Source organism: Thamnophis elegans, chromosome 4 (genome assembly GCF_009769535.1).
Source record: "Thamnophis elegans isolate rThaEle1 chromosome 4, rThaEle1.pri, whole genome shotgun sequence".
Taxonomy (NCBI): domain Eukaryota; kingdom Metazoa; phylum Chordata; class Lepidosauria; order Squamata; family Colubridae; genus Thamnophis; species Thamnophis elegans.
The window spans coordinates 118971238-118990526 of NC_045544.1; the positions used below are offsets into that span (position 1 = coordinate 118971238).

Consider the following 19289-nt stretch of genomic DNA (forward strand, 5'->3'; position numbering starts at 1 on the left):
TTCTGGGAAAGGGTGTTTGAAATATTCAGTTTTTAGCTACTGCAATGCATTTAATGGATGAATTCCGCTAGTTAGTTTATTAAATAAGCCATAGATGAACAGCTGAGCTATTGTGTCTTGCAAGCTATTCTAGATGCACGGTCACAAAATCCTTGGAAAATGTTCACGCAATAAATCTCAGCTTGTGAGAGCCAGAAACAAAACCAGACCACGAATGCAACACTTTGCACTCTTTGCAAATCTCGCGATGTCGTTATATTCTTAAGAGACAGGTGGGCGGGGTTGCCTCCCGCGCTCGCGAATGATTGGTCAGCTGGTTTCGCTTCTGTTACGACGAAAAGCGCCACGTTCTGCTCAGAGCAGGGGGAAAAAGAGGAGGAGAAACACCCATGGCCCGGCAAGCGGTCGACGCCAGGAGAAAGTGGGCGTGGTTTTCCTTACGGCGGCGAGCCAATAAACGAGTGGTGCGCGCGCTCCGCATTTCGGCGTGGTGTGGCGTGCCCTGCGCGCGCACAAGGGCGAGGAGTCTCCTGCCGGGTCCGCCTAAGCGAGGGCTGGGCTAAGATGGCGGCGCCCGTCCTGCTGCGAGTCTCGGTGCCGCGCTGGGAGCGGGTGGCCCGCTACATCGTGTGTCTGGCCGGGATTATTCTTTCGCTCTACGCCTACCACCTGGAGCGTGAGAAGGGCCGCGACCTCCAATATCAGGCACTCTGTGACCTCAGCGAGCGTGTCCGGTGCTCCTCTGCCATCTCCTCCAGGTCAAGCAAGCGGGAGAATACGGGTGGGGGTTGAGGCGGAAGCCGCCAGGAACTGTTTGGGATTTGCTCCGTTGGCGAGCCGTGATTGTGCGAAAGTTAGGAGAGCTGCTGAGTGTTTGTAGAGTTGCTCATCCTTTCTCCAAAACGATTCTGATTCAAATTCACTTGTCCTTCAAGTTTTGGAGGGGGTGTTTCTTCAGCCCTGAGACTTTGCCTAAAACCCCTCCGTGATCGAAAACTTATTTACTAATTCAAGAATCGCAGAAATAATTCATTCCCAATATTAATTTCTTTCTCTAAAGTCTCCCTTGTTAATAATGTTGGCCTGTGTTACAGAGCTGTTAATCACAGCCAAAGAGATGCAAAGAGTATTGATTGTTTTTCTGGACCAGTTTTCTTCAGATCAGAATGATGAATGTTGTTTTTAATTAACAAGAAAGGAAATAAAAGGGAGAAGGGAGACAAAAAGTAAGGAGATGAAAAAGCTTAGTATTACGAATAGAATAGAATTCTTTATTGGTCAAGTGTCTTTGGTGCATATGCTCTGTGTACATAAAAAGACAAGATATGTTCATCAAGAATCATAAGATACAACACTTAATGGTAGTCATAAGGTACAAATAAGCAACCAGGAAACAATATCAATATAAATTGTAAGGATAAAAGCAACAAGTTACAGTCATGCAGTCATAAGTGGGAGGAGATGGGTGATAGGAATGATGAGAAGACTAAGTAATGCAGCCTTATTGAATAGTTTGACAATGTTGGGGGAATTATTTAACAAGAGTGACAGAGCAAAATACTGTAACATACCAACTAGGTTTAGTTAAGCAGTGTTAATATTACTAGCATTACTACTACTACTAGTAGTAGTAGTTACTAATTTACTAACAAAAATTGATTTTAATGAGAAACCCATTATCAAACTCATTTGATAATGGCAGATCTGTGAAACTTATTGTAATTGCCAATCATTTCCTGTTTATATCTTGTGAGTGAATTTTTAGGGAGCTTCAACACTTTACAACTGAATTAAATGGAAAAGCTCCATGAAAGCTCAGAACATTGAATTAGGATCTTTCCATTATTTGTCTAGCCTGTTAAATGTTGTCTCCAGGGTAGGTTGCTAATCAGTGTTGATAAATTGATTAGTGTATGCTTAGTACCTGAATGTGCTTGTGGCTGTTGAATGGACTGAAGCAGAGAATTGAAAGAATGGGGTGAGGCTGCATTCACTGATGTGGGTGTGAACCTGAACTATTTTCACTTTGGCTGTATACTGTGTAGGCTTCAATAATCAAGAGCTTGTGATAATTTTTTATCTGATGTCTGCCGACCCTCCTGAATGAACTGAGTGGGTAGTTTGTAGAAATTAAGGAAAGGAAATATTTAGAAAAGTTAGATATCTGGAGGAAGACTAAATTCAACCATGCCTGTAGGTGTCTCTAAAGCATGAGTATGTTATTGCTTACTAGCAGAATTTCAGTAGAGTTTTGGTGTGGTAACATTTGGGGCCAAATGCTGAGTAGAGGTTTCTTATGGAACTAGTCCTGTTGCAAATAGTAAAAAAGATTCCTTTCATATGAAGTGCATTTGTGCAGAACATATCAAAGCATGTATTTTATTATGGCTAAATAGATGTTCCTGCTCCAAAAATGTTTATCACTTAACAATAAGTACTTTGTGTCTTAAGTGTTGAAAGAAGTTGAAGTTGGACATTTGCTGACAATCTTCAACATTGTTAGATATTGCTTGGTGAAGCTTTTAGGTTTACACTCAGCAATAAAAGAGGTTCTCAATTTTTATGCAGGTAAATTTTCCAAAGTTTGGTATTAAAAATAGGGGTCAAAATATTCTTGCATATCATTGAATTAACTTGTTAGAGCGTATCATTGGTAATTTCCCCCCAGAAGATTGACTTGCTGCTGTTTAGGTTGGATAATATTTTGCAAATAGAGAGATTTAGTTCTACTGTTTTGTGTGTTCAATACTACTGTGTACTTGCAATCATTTAATTTTTGCAGTATTCACACAACTATTTATTAATCCGGTAATGTTCACTTTTTCAGTCTACTTTAGCTTAGTGAGAACAGTTTGTAGATTCCAGATTTATAAAACTTGCAAGATTTCAAACAACGTTACATAAAAGTTCATATTTTTAGTTTTTTCAATTCAAAGCAATTGCCTCAACGTTACATTGTTTACATTTGTTGACTTAAAATTGGGAAAAATATTTTTGCCACTGCTTTAAGTGCTGGATATTGAGGTTGTTGTTTTTTAAAGTTCAGAACCAAAATGTATATGTACTGTGCAAAACGTAGATTAAACCCATTTTGGTAACAGAATCCTTGCTGTTTGATTTATCATCCTCCCCCCCCCAATGCTCCTCTGACAATATGATATCTTTTCAGTTGATATTATCTTTTCAGTTGCAGTTGGGTTCAGAGGTAAATTGCCTAATAAGATACACTGAGAGTCTTTGACCCCTATTCCCGGTTGGCCAATAAAGATTTCCCAATGAAACTGACCTATCTTCACTTTTCTCTTAGAAAATCTGTGCCTTGTTCTGGTTTGAGGGATAAGCATTGTTTGGATCTCACCTAATACACATCAGTTTTAATGAACAGACAGCTAGTGAGTGCAATCATAGTTATCTTGGTTGGAGAGTAGGATGTCAAATCTAAAGGGTCAGTTCAAAATCAGAATAACCTAAGGCTAGGGGCTAAGCCAGAAAAACTAAGTAACATAAAGGAATGTCAATCATATAAGATGACTACAAAATGTATAAGAACAGCACTAGTGAACCACTTTAGCTGGAGAACTATATTTTTCTATAGACCATGGATTAGTAATAAATCTGGGGAATGTTTAAAGTGGGTAAAATCAAGAAGAGCTCTTTGCTGTGTTTCATCTCCTTTTCTGCCACTGGATTTGCTTTCTTTGCATTGAAAAAAGGGAGCAGGGCAAGAATTTGTTTGCTCAATGTCAGAGATTTGATTATTTTCTAGTCCTGCATCCCTGCATAAGTCCAGAAATCCTGAAACAAATCTGTGGACCACTTGCAAGAGTTTCTAAGTGATGTGTGTAATTAAGTTTCATGGGAGTAAGAATACTTGGTTCTGAGTTCCCTTGAAACTTGTTGGGTGGCATGCAAAGACACTGCATTTTTAATAGAACTGCAGATATCTCATATGCATATAGAATAGGTCCTCGACTTATGGCCACAATTGAGCCCAAAATTTCAGTGTTTAAGTAAGTGAAACATTTGTTAAATGAGTTTTAACCCAGTTTATGATTTTTCTTGCCAAAGTTGTTAAGTGAATCACTGCAGTTGATAAGTTAGTAACTTGGTTGTTGAGTGAATCTGTTTTCCCTATTGACTTTGCTTGTCAGAAGATCACAAACGGGGTAATATGACTCATGCTGCAATGGTCATAAATATGAACCAGAGGCCAAGCATCTGAATTTTGAGCATATGATCATAGGGGTGGTGCATAGGTCATAACTGTGAAAAATGGTCATAAAACACTTTTTTCAGTGCTGTTGTAATTTCAAACAGTCACTAAATGAACTGTTGTAAGTCGAGGATTATCTGTAATTACTTTTCATGTTTGCTATGCCTTGAAAGAAAGTAATAATGCCAGCCTTGCAATTCCAGAATAGTTAGTAAAGCTGGCTTCATTTGTATTTTAAGTTAGCCATTTGTAGCTAAAAAATGTGAAGTATTGTACACACCCTCTTTTTGATTGCCTAGCTTCCTATAGGTGACAAGCTGAATATTTTTAGCTTCTTACTAAATTTGAGGTTGACTGACTTCTGACAACAGCAGCACTTGTAGAGTATCTCTTCTGGGTTGAATCTCCTGCATGTTATAGTTCTTGCTAGAGAGGGCATCTTCTACTAGTATCATATTTTCAGAAATTGAGTAACATCTGAACATTTTACAGTTATAGGACACTTGTGTGCAGGGAAAAAACATTTTCCAGTGGTTTTCAGTTTAGAATTAGGAAATGTCTGTAAAATTGTGAGGTGGTTGAAATAATGATGCAGGAAAGGTGTGGCATTTAGAAAGTGACAAAGGGGAGCTTGCCGAGATTGTGTCCATGGATTTGTTTTGTTTGATTTCTTGCTATGGATATATGACAAACAGATCAAACTGGATTTGAATTTTGAAAAGGTTTAAACTGAAACTGGTAGAGCCAGTATCAAATAACTGTAGCTAATTCGACTTAGGCAAGAAAACAAATTGCATCTTTTTGTATACAGTAATCTAAGAATAATGTAACAGAACCTTATGCACTTTTATTTAGATCTGTATTCATCAGTTTGCACAGTTCAAATAATGCTAGTTTCTGTGAAAAGTAATTGGACATAGAGCTTTGGCTAGATTTAAGCAAAAAAGGATTTGTCTATCTCTGTCTCAGTAAACAAGTATATGTACCGTATATCTGAAAGAAAATCTTGTGGGCTACTGCAATATCTTTAGGTGAGTAAAGGTCGGACAAAGGAAAGAACAACCCTTTCCCACTTGTTTCATTTGTCCAGCCTTGTTGATTTTTAGTCCACTTGCATGTGGATATTTGTTGTACTGTTTAGATATTACTAATGGTCCCACAGTTCAATTAAAAAAAGCTTCCCAGTATTTCGTACCATGATCAGAAATCCAAAAGTTGTTGCCTGCAGCTTATGATAGAAAAGGAACAATACAGAAGGGGGAAAAAGTCAGAAGAAAAAAATAAGTGTATCTCTTGGTTACTAGTTCCACATGTAGTAATGAAAGCATTGGGTATAATTACGTGGAAAGGCTGCTGCTGCTGCTTCCTTTCATAATTTCATGGCTGCTGATGGGAGTTGGCAGGATCTCTCAGTTAAATGTGTATTTGGGCATGATGAAGAATGCTTGAGTGTAATATCTCCCCCCTCTGACAGTATGAATAATCGTAATTTTGTTGGTGGTTATGCCATCACTCTAGGAACTGGGAGAGTGTGAGTTTTAGTCCTGCCTTGGGCACAAAACCAGTTGGATGACCTTGGGCCAGTCCCTTTCTCTCAATCATAGGAAGAAAACAATGGCAAGCCACTTCCAAAATTTTGCCAAGAAAATTTGCAGAGATTTTCCAGACAGTCTTCAGGAGTCAACACTGATTCAAAGACAAGAATAAAAAGTGAAAGAATCAGTGGACGAACTAATTCGTTGCTACAGAAAAATTGCATAGACTGACAGTGTGACAAAGTAGCAAAAATTCTTCATTGGAATATTGCCTGCAGGCAAGAACCGGTGGGGCCACAAAATAATAGAAAGTAATAGAAAATGATGACGCTAAAGTTCTCTGGGAGTTTACAATTGAAACAAGCACCTGCCACATAACACTTGAGACTTAGCAATTATCGGTAAGAAAAACCAAAAAATATGAATTGTGGATATGGCAAAAGAAAACAAAGATAGTACCAATAGTAATGGATTCCTTGGATCCCAAAACATCTGGAACACTATTTGAACACCATCGGTATTAACAAAATAACCACCAGTCAATTGCAAAAAGGAGGTTTACTTGGAACAGCTTACATCTTATGACAGTGCCTTTAATATTGTTAAACAATAATAGCTGCCTATCTAGGTCATTGGGAAGGACTCAGTAGGTAGTGGAGGATAAAAATGCCAAGTTTAGTCTAAACATCTGGCTGACTGTGTGACCAAGCGTACTAGTAATAATAACAATAGATGCATATTCATGTTGTTGTTAGTTGCAAAGTCTTGTCCGACCCATTGCAACACATGTACAACATTCCTCCAGGCCTTCCTATCCTCTACCATCCTCTGGAGTCCATTTAAGCTCATGCCTACTTCTTCGGTGACTCCATCCAGCCACCTCATTCTCTGTCATCCCCTTCTTCTTTTGCCCTCAATCTTTCCCAGCATCTTATCCATTGAGTCCTTCCTTTTCCTTTGGTGGCCAAAGTACTTGAGTTTCATCTTCAGGATCTGGCCTTCTAAAGAGCAGTCAGTGTTGATCTTCTCTGGGACTGACCAGTTGGATCACCTTGCAGTCCAGGGGACTTGCAGGAGTCTCCTCCAGCACCATGGTTCAAAGGCCACAATGCTTTGCGCTCAGCCTTCTTTATGGTCCAACTTTCGCAGCCATAAATTGCAACTGGGAAAATCATATTCATATTCAGATGGTCCTCCTCTGTTATCTGTTTGTTAGGTTATGGTGAGGCTGATGTTTATGTTATCTTCGTAACATTGACAAAATATATATTATTTGCATACCTATTACAAAGTTTCAAATATACGTTTTCTAATGAGTTGGGCCACAGTTTAGTTTGTTCAGCTACTTTGTGAATGTTCTAGTGGAACAGTTAGGAAATGTTGAACAGTGCAGTCCAAACACATTTGGTGGTTGCAGCACTGAAGTAGACTGTTCAAAAAAAAAAAAATCTAGGAAGCTCATTTGCTTTTTTCATCAGATAGTATTTTTTCTAATTCTGTACTCTCCTTGTTTCACTGCATGTCTGCTGCCTTTCTCCAAATTTTGGATATGCTTTTGCTCTCCATAAATTTACTGAGGAATCTAGAAATTCTCTTGTAATTCAACTCAGTTAAAAATAATATAAACATTTATTAAAATACATTCAAATGGAGAAAAATAATATTTTAACAGTGATTGGGATACATTCATGAAATAATTAATATTCCTGAATTTAATTGAAGTTATCCAGGCAGAAGTCTGGAAAAGCATTATTAATTGGCAGTGGCATGGAAGTCTGCATAAAAGAATTGGACTCAGATGATAATGTGAGTTTTTTGGACCAGAAGTTGACATTTCACTACAATTCTTCACTTCAACTCCAATTTTTTTTTACCACAGACATTAAAAGCTGTTGAGATCATTGCATATAACTCCTTTCACAATTCAATCACAGAGGCCTACTCAGAAATCAAACCACTTTAATTTTAATGTGGCTAAACCATTGAGAAAATTTCACTTAGATGTTAAACTAATCTATTATCAATACCATAAAATGTATGCTTTGACCTGAACAGAAGGTTTTGTAAAAAGACCCTATACTTACATGGCCCAAAGGCAATTAATTTGCTCTCTTGAATAGTACCCATGGATTTTCTTTGAGTAGGACTGATGAACAATCTCAAGATAGTTGGATTATATAAATTCGGCCACATCTAATTCCTTCTCTTTGGAGTGAGGTTCTCCCAAACATCTAGGGGCCTCAAACTGCTTGTGTTTCAGAAGGCCTTTGGCTAGGAAGCCCTTTCAAGGAATGGGTATGCTTTGTTATTGCATTTTTTGTCATCATTTTCCTTATTTTTACTGCTGTATTTTTTTCCTTTGTGAACTATGTAGTGTTTTTGGGAGTCGAGCAATGTACAAATGTAGAAAAGATGTAATACTGTATTTTCGGAGTATAGGACGCACCAAGGTTTTGAAGAGGCAAATTGAAAAAAAAGGTTTTTGCACTCTGCAGACCTCCCAAAAATGGCCCGTTTTTTGCAAAAATGTGCCTGTGTTTTTTTTTTTTTTAAAGGTATGAATAGATTTTAGGAGGCTTGTAGAATGCTCCTGGTGGGGGGACAAAAACGAGCAAAAAATGGCCAGTTTTTTGCCAAAAAAAATGCATGCATAGCTTTTAGGAGGCTTATAGAGTGCTCCTGGGGGCTGGGGGGGGGGGCAAAATTGAGCGAAAAACAGCCTGTTTTTCATTTATTTCTGTCCTTCCCAGCCCCCAGGAGCTCTCTGAAAGCCTCCATAATGCTATGCACGGCCATTTTGGTGAAGTGGGCAGGGTTTGGGGAGGCAAAAAATGCTGTATTCAGTGTATAAGACACACCCAGATTTTCAGCCTCTTTTTTGAGGGAAAAAGGTGCATCTTATACTCCGAAAAATACGGTATATGTCAAATAAATACACTATATAAGTATAGAACTTGCCTTATCATATATTTAATTTTGTTGCACAAGGTACAATAAAGTAAACTAAAACTAAAACTATTTGGCAACTGGATCTCTCCACCCAGTATTCTCTGTCCAACCTTCTGTAAATCCGCTGCTGAAGTTTTGTATTAAACTCCCATAATCATGATTTATTGAATCAGCCCCAGATGGCTAAGTTAAGCCAGCACGCTAAAACCATTACTAATGAATTTGTTAGCCACATTACTGAAACCAATTCTGCACAGCTAAACAGTGTCCCTATTCAATGTACCATCTATTCCTCCCATCTGCAATTGTTCTCCTTGGAGTTGCCAGGATCAAAGCGTGCCTCTTATACATAAAACATGTGTTACTTCACTAGCATCTTTTTAATTCCTAGGATGGGGTAGAAGAGAGCAGAGAATAGATGGGTGGCACAGTTATTTTGCAGTTCACGTTTTTAGTCAGGTGAAAGCTGTTTACCAACGAGCAATCTGACTTACATTTTATGGTTGGCAGTTGCTTACTAATGGTTGTCCCCAACTGTTCTAAAAAGTTGCACTAATTTAAAAATCAATTTTAACATTCTGTTCTCAAGCCGAAGATAGTGTGGGCCTAGCAAGATGTGGCATTGTGCATTGTTGTCTTGAGCAGTCAAACTCTTATGCCAACAGTCAAGGAAAACACAAAGTGTGACGAAGTTCAGAACTATGGGCTCTATTTTACACAGGTGTATGTATATATTGTACACCCAGTGCATGATTAATGCCAAGTTGCCAGTATTTGTGCATTTCTCAAAAAGGTTAATTGAATTGGGTCGCAAGCCCCATGTTTTAGGGTTCAGGTGGCTTAGACTCATTCACACAGTGTAGGCTATGAATGCAATAACTGAATTAACCAGTAATGCAAACTTCTTGGAGTAATATTTTAAAATTGGTGTGTTTAAATCAATTTGCCTTTCTTGTTTCCCCTTTTCATTGATTGAAAACTGTTAGGTAAGCTCCCCGTTGGGAGAGCGAGTACGTTCAGCGAAGCGTTGTGAGAATTGTGTTGGAGAACACACAAGCCAGCATACAGAGACACTGCAGACTCCGCAGTAGGGCTTAGTTAAAAACTACCAGTCTAACTGGTCGTCCTCCCCCCCAAAAAAAAAATCAGATATGTACTGCTTCTTAATCTAGAGGTGTGATGGCACATAGTTTTGGAAATATTTAACTGGTTTTTCTGGTCTCTGAACAAATAGTTTTTGTATACTGATTCTGAATGTTCAGTATTCAATTTAGTCCCTTAATATCATTTTTACTAAGAATAGAATTGTGTCTCCATGCTTTCTAGGGAAAATGTCTCCTTGCCTTGAAGCCTGACCCCCCTTTCATATGTCAAAGATCAAATCTGTGAAAGAGCTGTAAGGCTAAAATGACACTTTGCTCTAAACCATAATATGGTCTCTAGAGCCTCTTTCTATGTAGTTCCCCAAATTATTGAAAAACTCTATAAACAAAATCTCCAACTGTCTTAAAAGTGGGCAAATCTCTTCACATAAGGATCCCCAGGCTCCTAAAACACAGCATTTCTTAAGCCCTATTTCAGTTGAAATACTAAGAGTTAAATCCAATTCCTTCTTATAAAAGAAGGGACACAATTCTTTGCATAATTTGATATAATGTTATTGTATGATTAATATATATATCCTATTTAGGTGATTTATATTAATTTAGTATATTAATGCTTAGGATTCTTTATCTGTCAGTCATTGGATTTACACTTTTCTTTTAATTTGTATATTTTTCTGTATTTCTCTTTTTAAAAAATTGTGATAACATTTTTAAAATACCTGATTCCTTCTGCATTAAAAACAAGCACACCTACTTTCAACCCATATCTTCTTCCCCATCCATTTGGCTCTTGGTTTCAGAAATGTAGAAAAGTGCTTAGCCTATCTGGAAGTTAGTCATACATTCAACAGGATTCAGGCTGATATAAGCAGATGATTCATTTACTTCTGTATTCAGTTCTGCAGATTATTGCTTTTCACCTGTATTCTGATTTAAGCTTCCTGAGCTGGGGGAGGGAGGGGAGTGCCTGCTGAGTCACATATGGAGCCCCATTATGAGTCTGCATGGGTATAGGAAATGTTATGATGAAAAGAGAGAAGTACTCTACAACCAGGCATTTTAAAATTAATTTTATGGACCATTGTTCATTACTGAAAGTAAGTTTAGTGTAGTGGTTAAGGCACTCCGGCTGGAAACTGGGAGACTGTGAGTTCTAGTCCCACCTTAAACCCAAAGCCAACTGGGTGACAGTGATAGTTGCTATTTGAAGTGAAATTTGCCTAGATTTTTCCTCTCCTTTGCATTGGTGGTGATGGATTCACATTATTTAAAATGGATCTGCACTGCTAAAGATAGGGCTTAGTTGGATAATGGGTAGCATTTTGTTTGTGACGTATTAGGGCTCACGCATCACACTAGCACGACTGTCTTGTTTTAGATTAGCGTGTTTTAGCAGCTTTAATAACCATTTATTACAGTAGCTTTAATAAGTATAGTTTATTGTTTACTTGTATTATATATTGTTTGGTAAGCCACAGTTTGTAATCAAGATTTAGCATAATCTGAATGTTCAATAAATTAGAAGGGAATACCATCCATCCATCCATCCTATAATGCTATATATTTATTACCTGACTTGTTCATAGTGAAGGGGGGTACATAAGTGCATTGTGTGTATAGATTTGTATTTTTATTAAAGCAAGTGCTTACCACTTAAGACTTAATGGGCTGTTTTCTTTCAGATGGGGTCGAGGATTTGGCCTGCTAGGCTCCATTTTTGGAAAAGACAGTGCAATAAATCAACCAAACAGCGTTTTCGGTCTTGTATTCTATATACTGCAAATGTTGCTTGGTAAGTAGCAGACTATCATCTCTCACTCCCACCTACCTCTTCCTTATGTTTTGCTCCTCTAGGCAAAAAGGCAGGATATACATTTTTTTGTGGGTGATTATTTCAGTCTAGTAATCAAAATCTTGTACAATATGTATTGAGTCCTAACAATTGTAGCATGTGCTTCACTAATCTCCCATTTAATTCATGCCTGCCTGACAAATGTGATCTCTAAGTCACATTCACAGTCCTCTCAACAGTGCCTGCAGATCCTAAAGCAAAGCTGGAACAAGTTGTTAATTCCCAGGGATTTCAAAGCAGAGGTTTTTGGGGGAGGGTGGTGGTGGGGGAATAAACATTGGAGAAGTGGGGCTGATAATCAGTTTCCTCTTTACTTCCTTCCCTTATATATGTTAGCTAGAATTCCCTTCCCAATCTTCTCCATGGTGTGTCTACTCTAGATCCAGGCCAGATTTTTGCAAATAGCCACTGTTTTAGTTGCTCCTAGATGACAGCAAAGAAAAATTCCCTCTGAACAACCAGATTGGAAAATTCTAATAAAAATAAGCCCATCTCTTTCTCCCCAAACCTTAATAATTAGATTTTAAATGATTATGCACAGGTAAATCATGATGCATTATATCCAGTGCTGTTTTTGTGAGTGTGTTTGCAGGTGTGTGTAACAGTGTCTGCCCCTGTTCACCCCTGTCTGCCCTTGCCTCTAACATCCTCCCACTCCCTCTCTTCTACTCTCCCTACTGTCAAGACTTCAGGTTGTGGGCCCAGGATCCATTCTCTGTTTGCATGACATTGTTGCTGTGTAAAACAATATAGGGATGACTTGTGCATCTTTTTCTTCACCTGAGACACGGCACCTGTACCCACAGTGAGTGTGTATGAATTTCCTGAAGGAGTCCTAGAATCCTCTGCTTCAGCCTCTTCACCGGTTTTCTAGTTCTGTTATGAAGTAAATTTTGGATTTTCAAAGAGGGGCAGACATGTTTCGTAACTGAGCAGACGCTATGAAAATGCATATTTAATATAATGAAGAGAGTATTTCATAACTTGTATGAAAACTAGATTTCGTACTTTATGCTAAGCCATTGTTTGTTGACTAATTATCGTGGATTGCTCACATATCAACTCACTGTAGTATTTATATATACCACAGTGACTGGGTTCCCATACTGTATTACAGTAAAAGAACAATTATTATTATTTAATTTTCTTCATTTAAAACATTTTTATGCTGCCCACCTGCCCTATATGGTGACTCTGGACTGCTTACATATTTTATTTTATTTTAATTTATGGCTTAATGGCTTAATTACATTTTCTGAGCCCAGTCATAATGTTACTTCATTTCCTGAAGAGAGTTAATAGAGTGTGGAACTGTTCAGAGTCTCATGCAGTTGTCTTCCTCTCCTGTTCCCAGTTTTGTGCTGCTTCTCCAGCCTGCAAATTCACCTCTTCTCTCTCTCTCTTCCCCCTCTCTCTCCCCCCTTTTTTTTCAAACATAAACTTGGGAAATTGCAGTTAATTGTGGGTCGTGCTTAATGCCCACACAGCATTGTATTAACCTTAGTTCCAGAAGAGATCGGCAAGCTGCTGTATGTTTCTTCAGTTCTTAAAATCAGTGGCCTCAGAATCCTGGCACTTTTTCTTGTAGACTGTGCTTAATGGGTCTGCTAACATATAAACTAATGAGAACCTTAAGTTATAGTACAGTCTTGAAACGCCTGAATAATTGGGAATGTATCTGTTGAAAGAAGGAACGTGTACCGTGTAATTAGGGTGGTAGGAGAGATGGATATCTGCTTGCTTGGCATTTCTGATACTAACCATCAGCCATAAGTGCTTCATCCAAAGCATGTGATCCTTCCAAGCGAGAGTAGATTGTTTTCTACAGTGGTCAGTTGGATGGGACTGGGAAAGTCCATGATGAGGGCATGAGGACTCCATTCTTTTCCATTTTAGCAACAGAAAAGTAGAGGCAGTCTGTCTCCAAATTCGGAATTGCCATTTCATCAGAATTATGAACAGCAATGGGTAAACCTCTTCTTATGCATGTATCTAAATTTCTCATAAATTCTGCTCAGCTAGTGAACTTTGCTGTATTTTAACAATTATCCATAAATTAGACGTTGTAGGTGTTTGCAGCATTTTGGAAATACTTTGCGAGTGGAATCAGCTACCCGGAGAACTGGTGGGCTCCTTTTCAATGGATGTGCTCATGTGGAGACCGGACAGTCATTGGTTTGGAATGCCACACATTGGATTCTGGCATGAAGCAAGGTCTCCGGCCCTTTCCAGTTTTATAGTTCTGTGGAAAAAGGCATTTGCTTGTTTCCTTCACATCAGCATGCAGTGAACAGCGTTTTACTAATTGGTTCTTAAGCCTTCCAGTTGAGGAGAAACCTCTTCCTTGAGTGAACTAACAAGACTTTGAAATGGTACCAGGCAGGTTTGGCCACATTGTGCACTTCTAGCCCCTTGCCCTGAGTTCTTGTTGATCGACAACTGCTTGTAACAAAAGGAAGCCCCCACAGTAACTGCTTGTCTTCTTCTTCCAGGTATGACCGCAAGTGCAGTAGCAGCGCTGGTCCTCATGATGTCCTCGATAGTGTCAGTAATAGGATCTTTGTACCTGTCTTACATTCTGTACTTTGTGCTGAAGGAATTCTGCGTTGTCTGTGTCATCACATACTTGCTGAACTTCGTTCTCTTGATCATCAACTACAAACGACTAGTATACTTGAACGAGGCCTGGAAACGGCAGCTCCCACCCAAACAGGATTAACTGCTTTGCAAAATTTTGACTGACAGTTTGAAGGCCCGGCTTCCGTTTATCTTTATTTAACAGTAAAAAGATTTTTTTAAATTATTATTCATATCACTTGCTTTCCCCAGGAATCATAGCTAATTCAGTTAGAGTGACTCAAAGGATAGGGGCCCTGGGTAACTTCTCAGTCAATAGCTATGCTGAGGAGCTGTTTGTGAAAGTCTTAACCTGATCAGAGACAAGCTTTAACTCTACTTTGAAGGAGTCCACAGAGGCATATTCTTTACTCCTTCTTTACCCTTCCCCAAATATTCCAGGTGGGCTATAGGAAGTCTCCCATCTCAGCGTGAATTGAGGTGGGCGAAGTCTTTAACTGGGAGATCATGATTATTCTAGACTTTATAGGTACCATAGGGAAACATTGCCCTTGTTTACATTATGTCTATTGGTAGCCAAGGGAATTTGACCACATAGATGCAACTAAAACACTTACCACAACTTGGTGCATAGTGGTAGAAAAAGTCCTGGCAAAGAAAGAAGGTCAGCACAGCTCAGCCAAGTGATGACTTGAAGCATAACTTTTGAAGAATGGTTCATTGTGTTATTGAGATGTTTTTTTTTAGTTTGTTTCCCTGGAGAAGATTTGCAACAAAAGATCTTTGCCAAGATGCCTTTTCCCCCAGGATATGTTTAAAGAAAAGGAATTCAATGGCATTAAAAAATGACCCTGAACTAAGTTGGGTTTCCTTGCAACATCCAAACTGTTTTCCATGGACGGAAACAATCTTTGTCTAGGGATGCTTACCAAGGGGAATGGGGCACCTTGAGTTGCCCAGACCTCATCAGTAGGAAGCCTGTACAAATGGGAGTTTGAGGGGCAGAATTGGCTGTGTACTTCAGAAGATGTGAGACAGCCCAATAGTGTTAACCAATTTGATTATAATATTTCTAGCTGCTGTATAGAATTACAACTTGACACTGGATCCCAGTAACCCACTGGGTAAATGAATGCACTGAAGAATTAGGATGCAGTCCCTCTGTGAGCTTTTTTTGTACATAGGTTCCACAGAAGTGAAGGGGGGGGAGTGTATAAAGAAATGTCAGTGGAGGGTGCTTTGATGTTCCTGAGAAATTCCCCTTCATTTAGTGAAGCTCGTATAGGAAACCCAGATTATGGACAGAAATAGATTTATATCTGTAGAGGCAGAGCAGTTTCAAATCCCTATGTAGAAATTTGGCTAAAGCTTAGGGAGATGTCCATTGACTCTTCCTCCCCCAGTTAGGGTAAAGGAAATAGATGGTAAAAAATTGGCCCAAGAGTCAGTCATGGTTCTACTTGAACGAGCAACTTGAAATAATTTCCCATTCATATATCATAAAATGCAGTGTTTTTTTATTTATTAAAAAAGTGCCTTCTGTCTTACAAACCAAATATTGGGGGTGTTTGAAATTGCCAGGCAGAAGGGTATTTTTTGATGAATCAGACCTTTGCAGTATGTAGAAGGTGATCCCTTGGGCTGCTCTTATACCAAGGCACTCTGGCATCACAAACGGTTCCTTGTAGGACATACCTGGAGGTTGGGGGTATTTTTTGAGAAGGCAGGCTGCTGTCTTGATTAGGACAGCTTTGAGCTCTGCAGTCCATGCTGACTTCTGCTTTTCCTGCTGGAGTTCTTTAAAAAGAGATGCTTTTTCTCAGAACATAAAATTTTGTCTGCTATACTTAGATTTAGGGCTTAGTTTACCCAGGGGTCTCTCAGTATGCCTCAATATGACAAGGAGGCCTTGGAGAACCGTTGCAGTTTCTTATATGACATCTGGGCCACAGCTGTTCCAAGCAAACCAGAAGAGCTGCTCCTTAGCAAGATTGCCGTGTTTCTTCCTGCAATGGCAGATCAAGGAACCTGTTGCAGCGGCCTGCTTATCATTGGAGTGCAAGAAGGTGACAGAAATTTCCAGAGACTGAATGAGTTACAGGATTGATAGGATCGAAAAGGAGTGCTCAGTGATTGAAGCAGCTTTTGGAAACAAAATGCAATCTGCCAGCAACTTCTTGTGATGCGTATTCACCAGTTGGGCTCCCTGAGATCATTAAGACTGTTCTCCTGCTCACATGATGGAAATTTGGAAGACTTATATTAAGGGTAGAAACCAAATTTTGGTGTCTGTTATAGCAGAGATTGCCGTGCACTTGGGTCGTAACGGGCTAACTAAAAAGTTCGGGTCAGGCCAGAATATATCCAGGATACAACAAAGAGCATTGTTGCCAAAAACTTGAATCCTGTTGTTTTCTAACCATCGATGCTTGCTCCTGCTTATGCCCAAGAAGAGTGATCTTCCTGAAAAAGCTCCCTTTTAAAATTCCAGTCTGCGTTTAAACCCTTTCCTCCTCCTGCGTCTAAAGGGGTCCTCTTTTTTTGTGTGTCATTTTCTTTAAAAAGAAAATCAGCATTAAGGTATAAATGCAATTCTTCTTAATGTTTTGTAAAAGTGCAGGATTTTATTTTCCAATGGGAGCAACATGTGCTGAATATGGGATGTCTGACAGTATTTAAATGCCTGCCAAATGAACAGTCCAGTTGGTTTATGTACAGAACTACGGTGGAATGCAAGTCTAATGGAAGAAGACAGGTGTTTACGGTATATATATATATATATGTATGTATATATGTATTTTAAAAAAACACTAAATTCTGCTTGTTGTCCTTGTCAAAAAGTTTCTCAGAAATGCATTTTGTATTAACCAGAGTACAGTTAAAGCTTGTCTTGAATTTTGAAATTAGAGCTGATGGGGGGGGGGGAGTATAATTTACAATTTTTGTTACATTGGTATGTGGAGAATATTTTCAAGTTTATACCCTCACTGATAAAATTTTATTTTAAGACATTAATGTAACATAGTGTGAGGCTTTATTTTTTTACATGTCTGCAGATGAGATGGGGCTTTTCTATCTTTCTAAGTAGAGATTTCCATTATCTATACCGGGGTGTGGCCAACTATGGTAACTTCACGACCTGTGGACTTCAACTCCCAGAATTCCTGAGTCAGGCTCTGAAATTCTAGGAGTTGAAGTCCACAGCTCATAAAGTTGCATAGTTGCCTATATACCAGTATCAATTATAGGGGATACAAGGAAGTTGTAGTTTTCTTCCTAGGACTTCCCCTCTCCCCCAATTTCTTGGGTGGGAGTGCAAGCAGACACCATTTTTCCCTCTGCTGAAAAGTTGCCTGTTCTGCTCATTTCTCGTTCTAAGTCAACACCTTTTAAATGTTGATTCTTATTTTTTTTTTCTTGTTCAAGAACAGAGGTGTGAAGGTATTGGTCACCTTGTGTACTTTGAAGCAAAATCCTGACTTCTGTACCCCTCTTCCCCCATCTCCCAATTTCATTAGTATTCCGTGGTGTTCAAATGGTCTATGCAGCCAGAGTTTGTGTTGGATGACTCGTTCTCAATCAGGTCCCCTTCAGACATGTTGGGAACCCCCCTCACAACTCCCAGAATTCCTAGGCAGCTGAAACACTTTGGGCTGAGGGCCAAATTAGACAAGCCAATATTTTTTTAACAGAGCGGAGCTTCCCCTGCTTGTGCGTTGTAATGTTTGCAAGCCCTCCAGCAAGCAGGTGGTGGGCAAATCTCCCTGCAGGTGTGCACTCTCTGCTGCCTTCCCTCTTCTTCCACAAAGGTCATTCGTTCTCTTTAAGGCGGCAATATTACTAGGTTGCTTGGCCGTACTCCCAAACCTATATGGATGATGGAAGATGCTGCATGTCCCTGTTTTTCGCAAGTGCAGCTTTCACTCTTACTTTGCTCCCAATTCCTTTCTTTTTATTTGGAAAGCCTAGGAGCCCCTGCTCTTTGGCTCTGTCTCATCACCCAAGTTGCTTCTAATTTTATGCCAGTGAGGAAGGAAGGAAATTTTTTCAGTGACAAAAAGTTTGGGGTTTTTTAATAACAGTGTCCCAGGAGGTAATTTTCTTGAAGATCAGTTTAATTCTCCCTACCACCACCACCCCAAATCTCTCCCACTTCTTGATGGTTCAGAAGGAAGAAAGGGCCCTGACACCTTTTCCCAAGAAATCAAGGTTTTCCATAGGTCAGATAAGCCCTTTTTCTAAGATTTCTTAGAAATCTTCATACCTGGGAGTCAGTATGGTTCTTAGTGCTTGTAATGCAGTTTTGAATGGATGACAGCTTTCTTGAGATACCAGAAAATGTATCCATGAAGCAGATGGCTCCATTGCATCTAGGCAATATACATTCCCAGAAAAGGTTTCTGTCACTTGATTTTCAGGAGGAATCAAGGAGAAGTAGCAAGAGAAATCCACACCCTTGGAAGAGGAATTTTTCAACCTAGGTGACTCTTCAAGGAAAATATCAGAGTGGGCTCTAGTCCAGAATGAGATGAAAGTTTAAGAAAATAATTACTTTGAATTTTCTGATTCAAAGCAAAGTCAAAAATGATTTTCTTTTTGCAAAATAATATCTCCTGATCTGTATGAACAAAAAAAATGGTCAAAACAAACTAAACATTTGCTTGGATTCTTTCAAGACCGATTAAACATGACCTAGTAAAACTAGTTAAAAAAAAAGATGAAGTATTCCGTTTCCATTTTTTTAAAAAATGTATTAAGCATGGCCTAAATATTCAATGTGTGTTCTGTCTCGTATGTTTGATCTGACAACTTTTTGATGTGCTTCGAACTCCAAAACATCTCCATTTCGATTGGAGTCATTCCATTCTTATTTTTTTATTTTTTGGTTCAACATAGGACTGTGATATTCTGAGATTGAAATTCAATTTTGCTAACAGGGGAATTAAAACCATGTAAATATTGTAAGAATGTTTATTTGTTGCACATAACTTTTTTGGTATAAAAATAAACGTAGAAATTATCTGTGGATGTGTTTGCAGAATGTTTTGTAATCTCCT

The 19289-nt window shown here is 38.9% G+C and overlaps 1 protein-coding gene across 1 annotated transcript; it reads left to right on the forward strand.

Moving 5' to 3' along the window:
* Positions 1-348: 348 nt before the first annotated feature.
* Positions 349-19258, forward strand: VKORC1L1 (vitamin K epoxide reductase complex subunit 1 like 1). The gene is made up of 3 exons (XM_032215552.1): positions 349-758; positions 11486-11595; positions 14148-19258. Exons 1-3 carry the CDS (start codon positions 565-567, stop codon positions 14372-14374), a joined length of 531 nt encoding a protein of 176 aa, XP_032071443.1. The 5' UTR covers positions 349-564; the 3' UTR covers positions 14375-19258.
* The last annotated feature ends 31 nt before the right edge of the window (positions 19259-19289 follow it).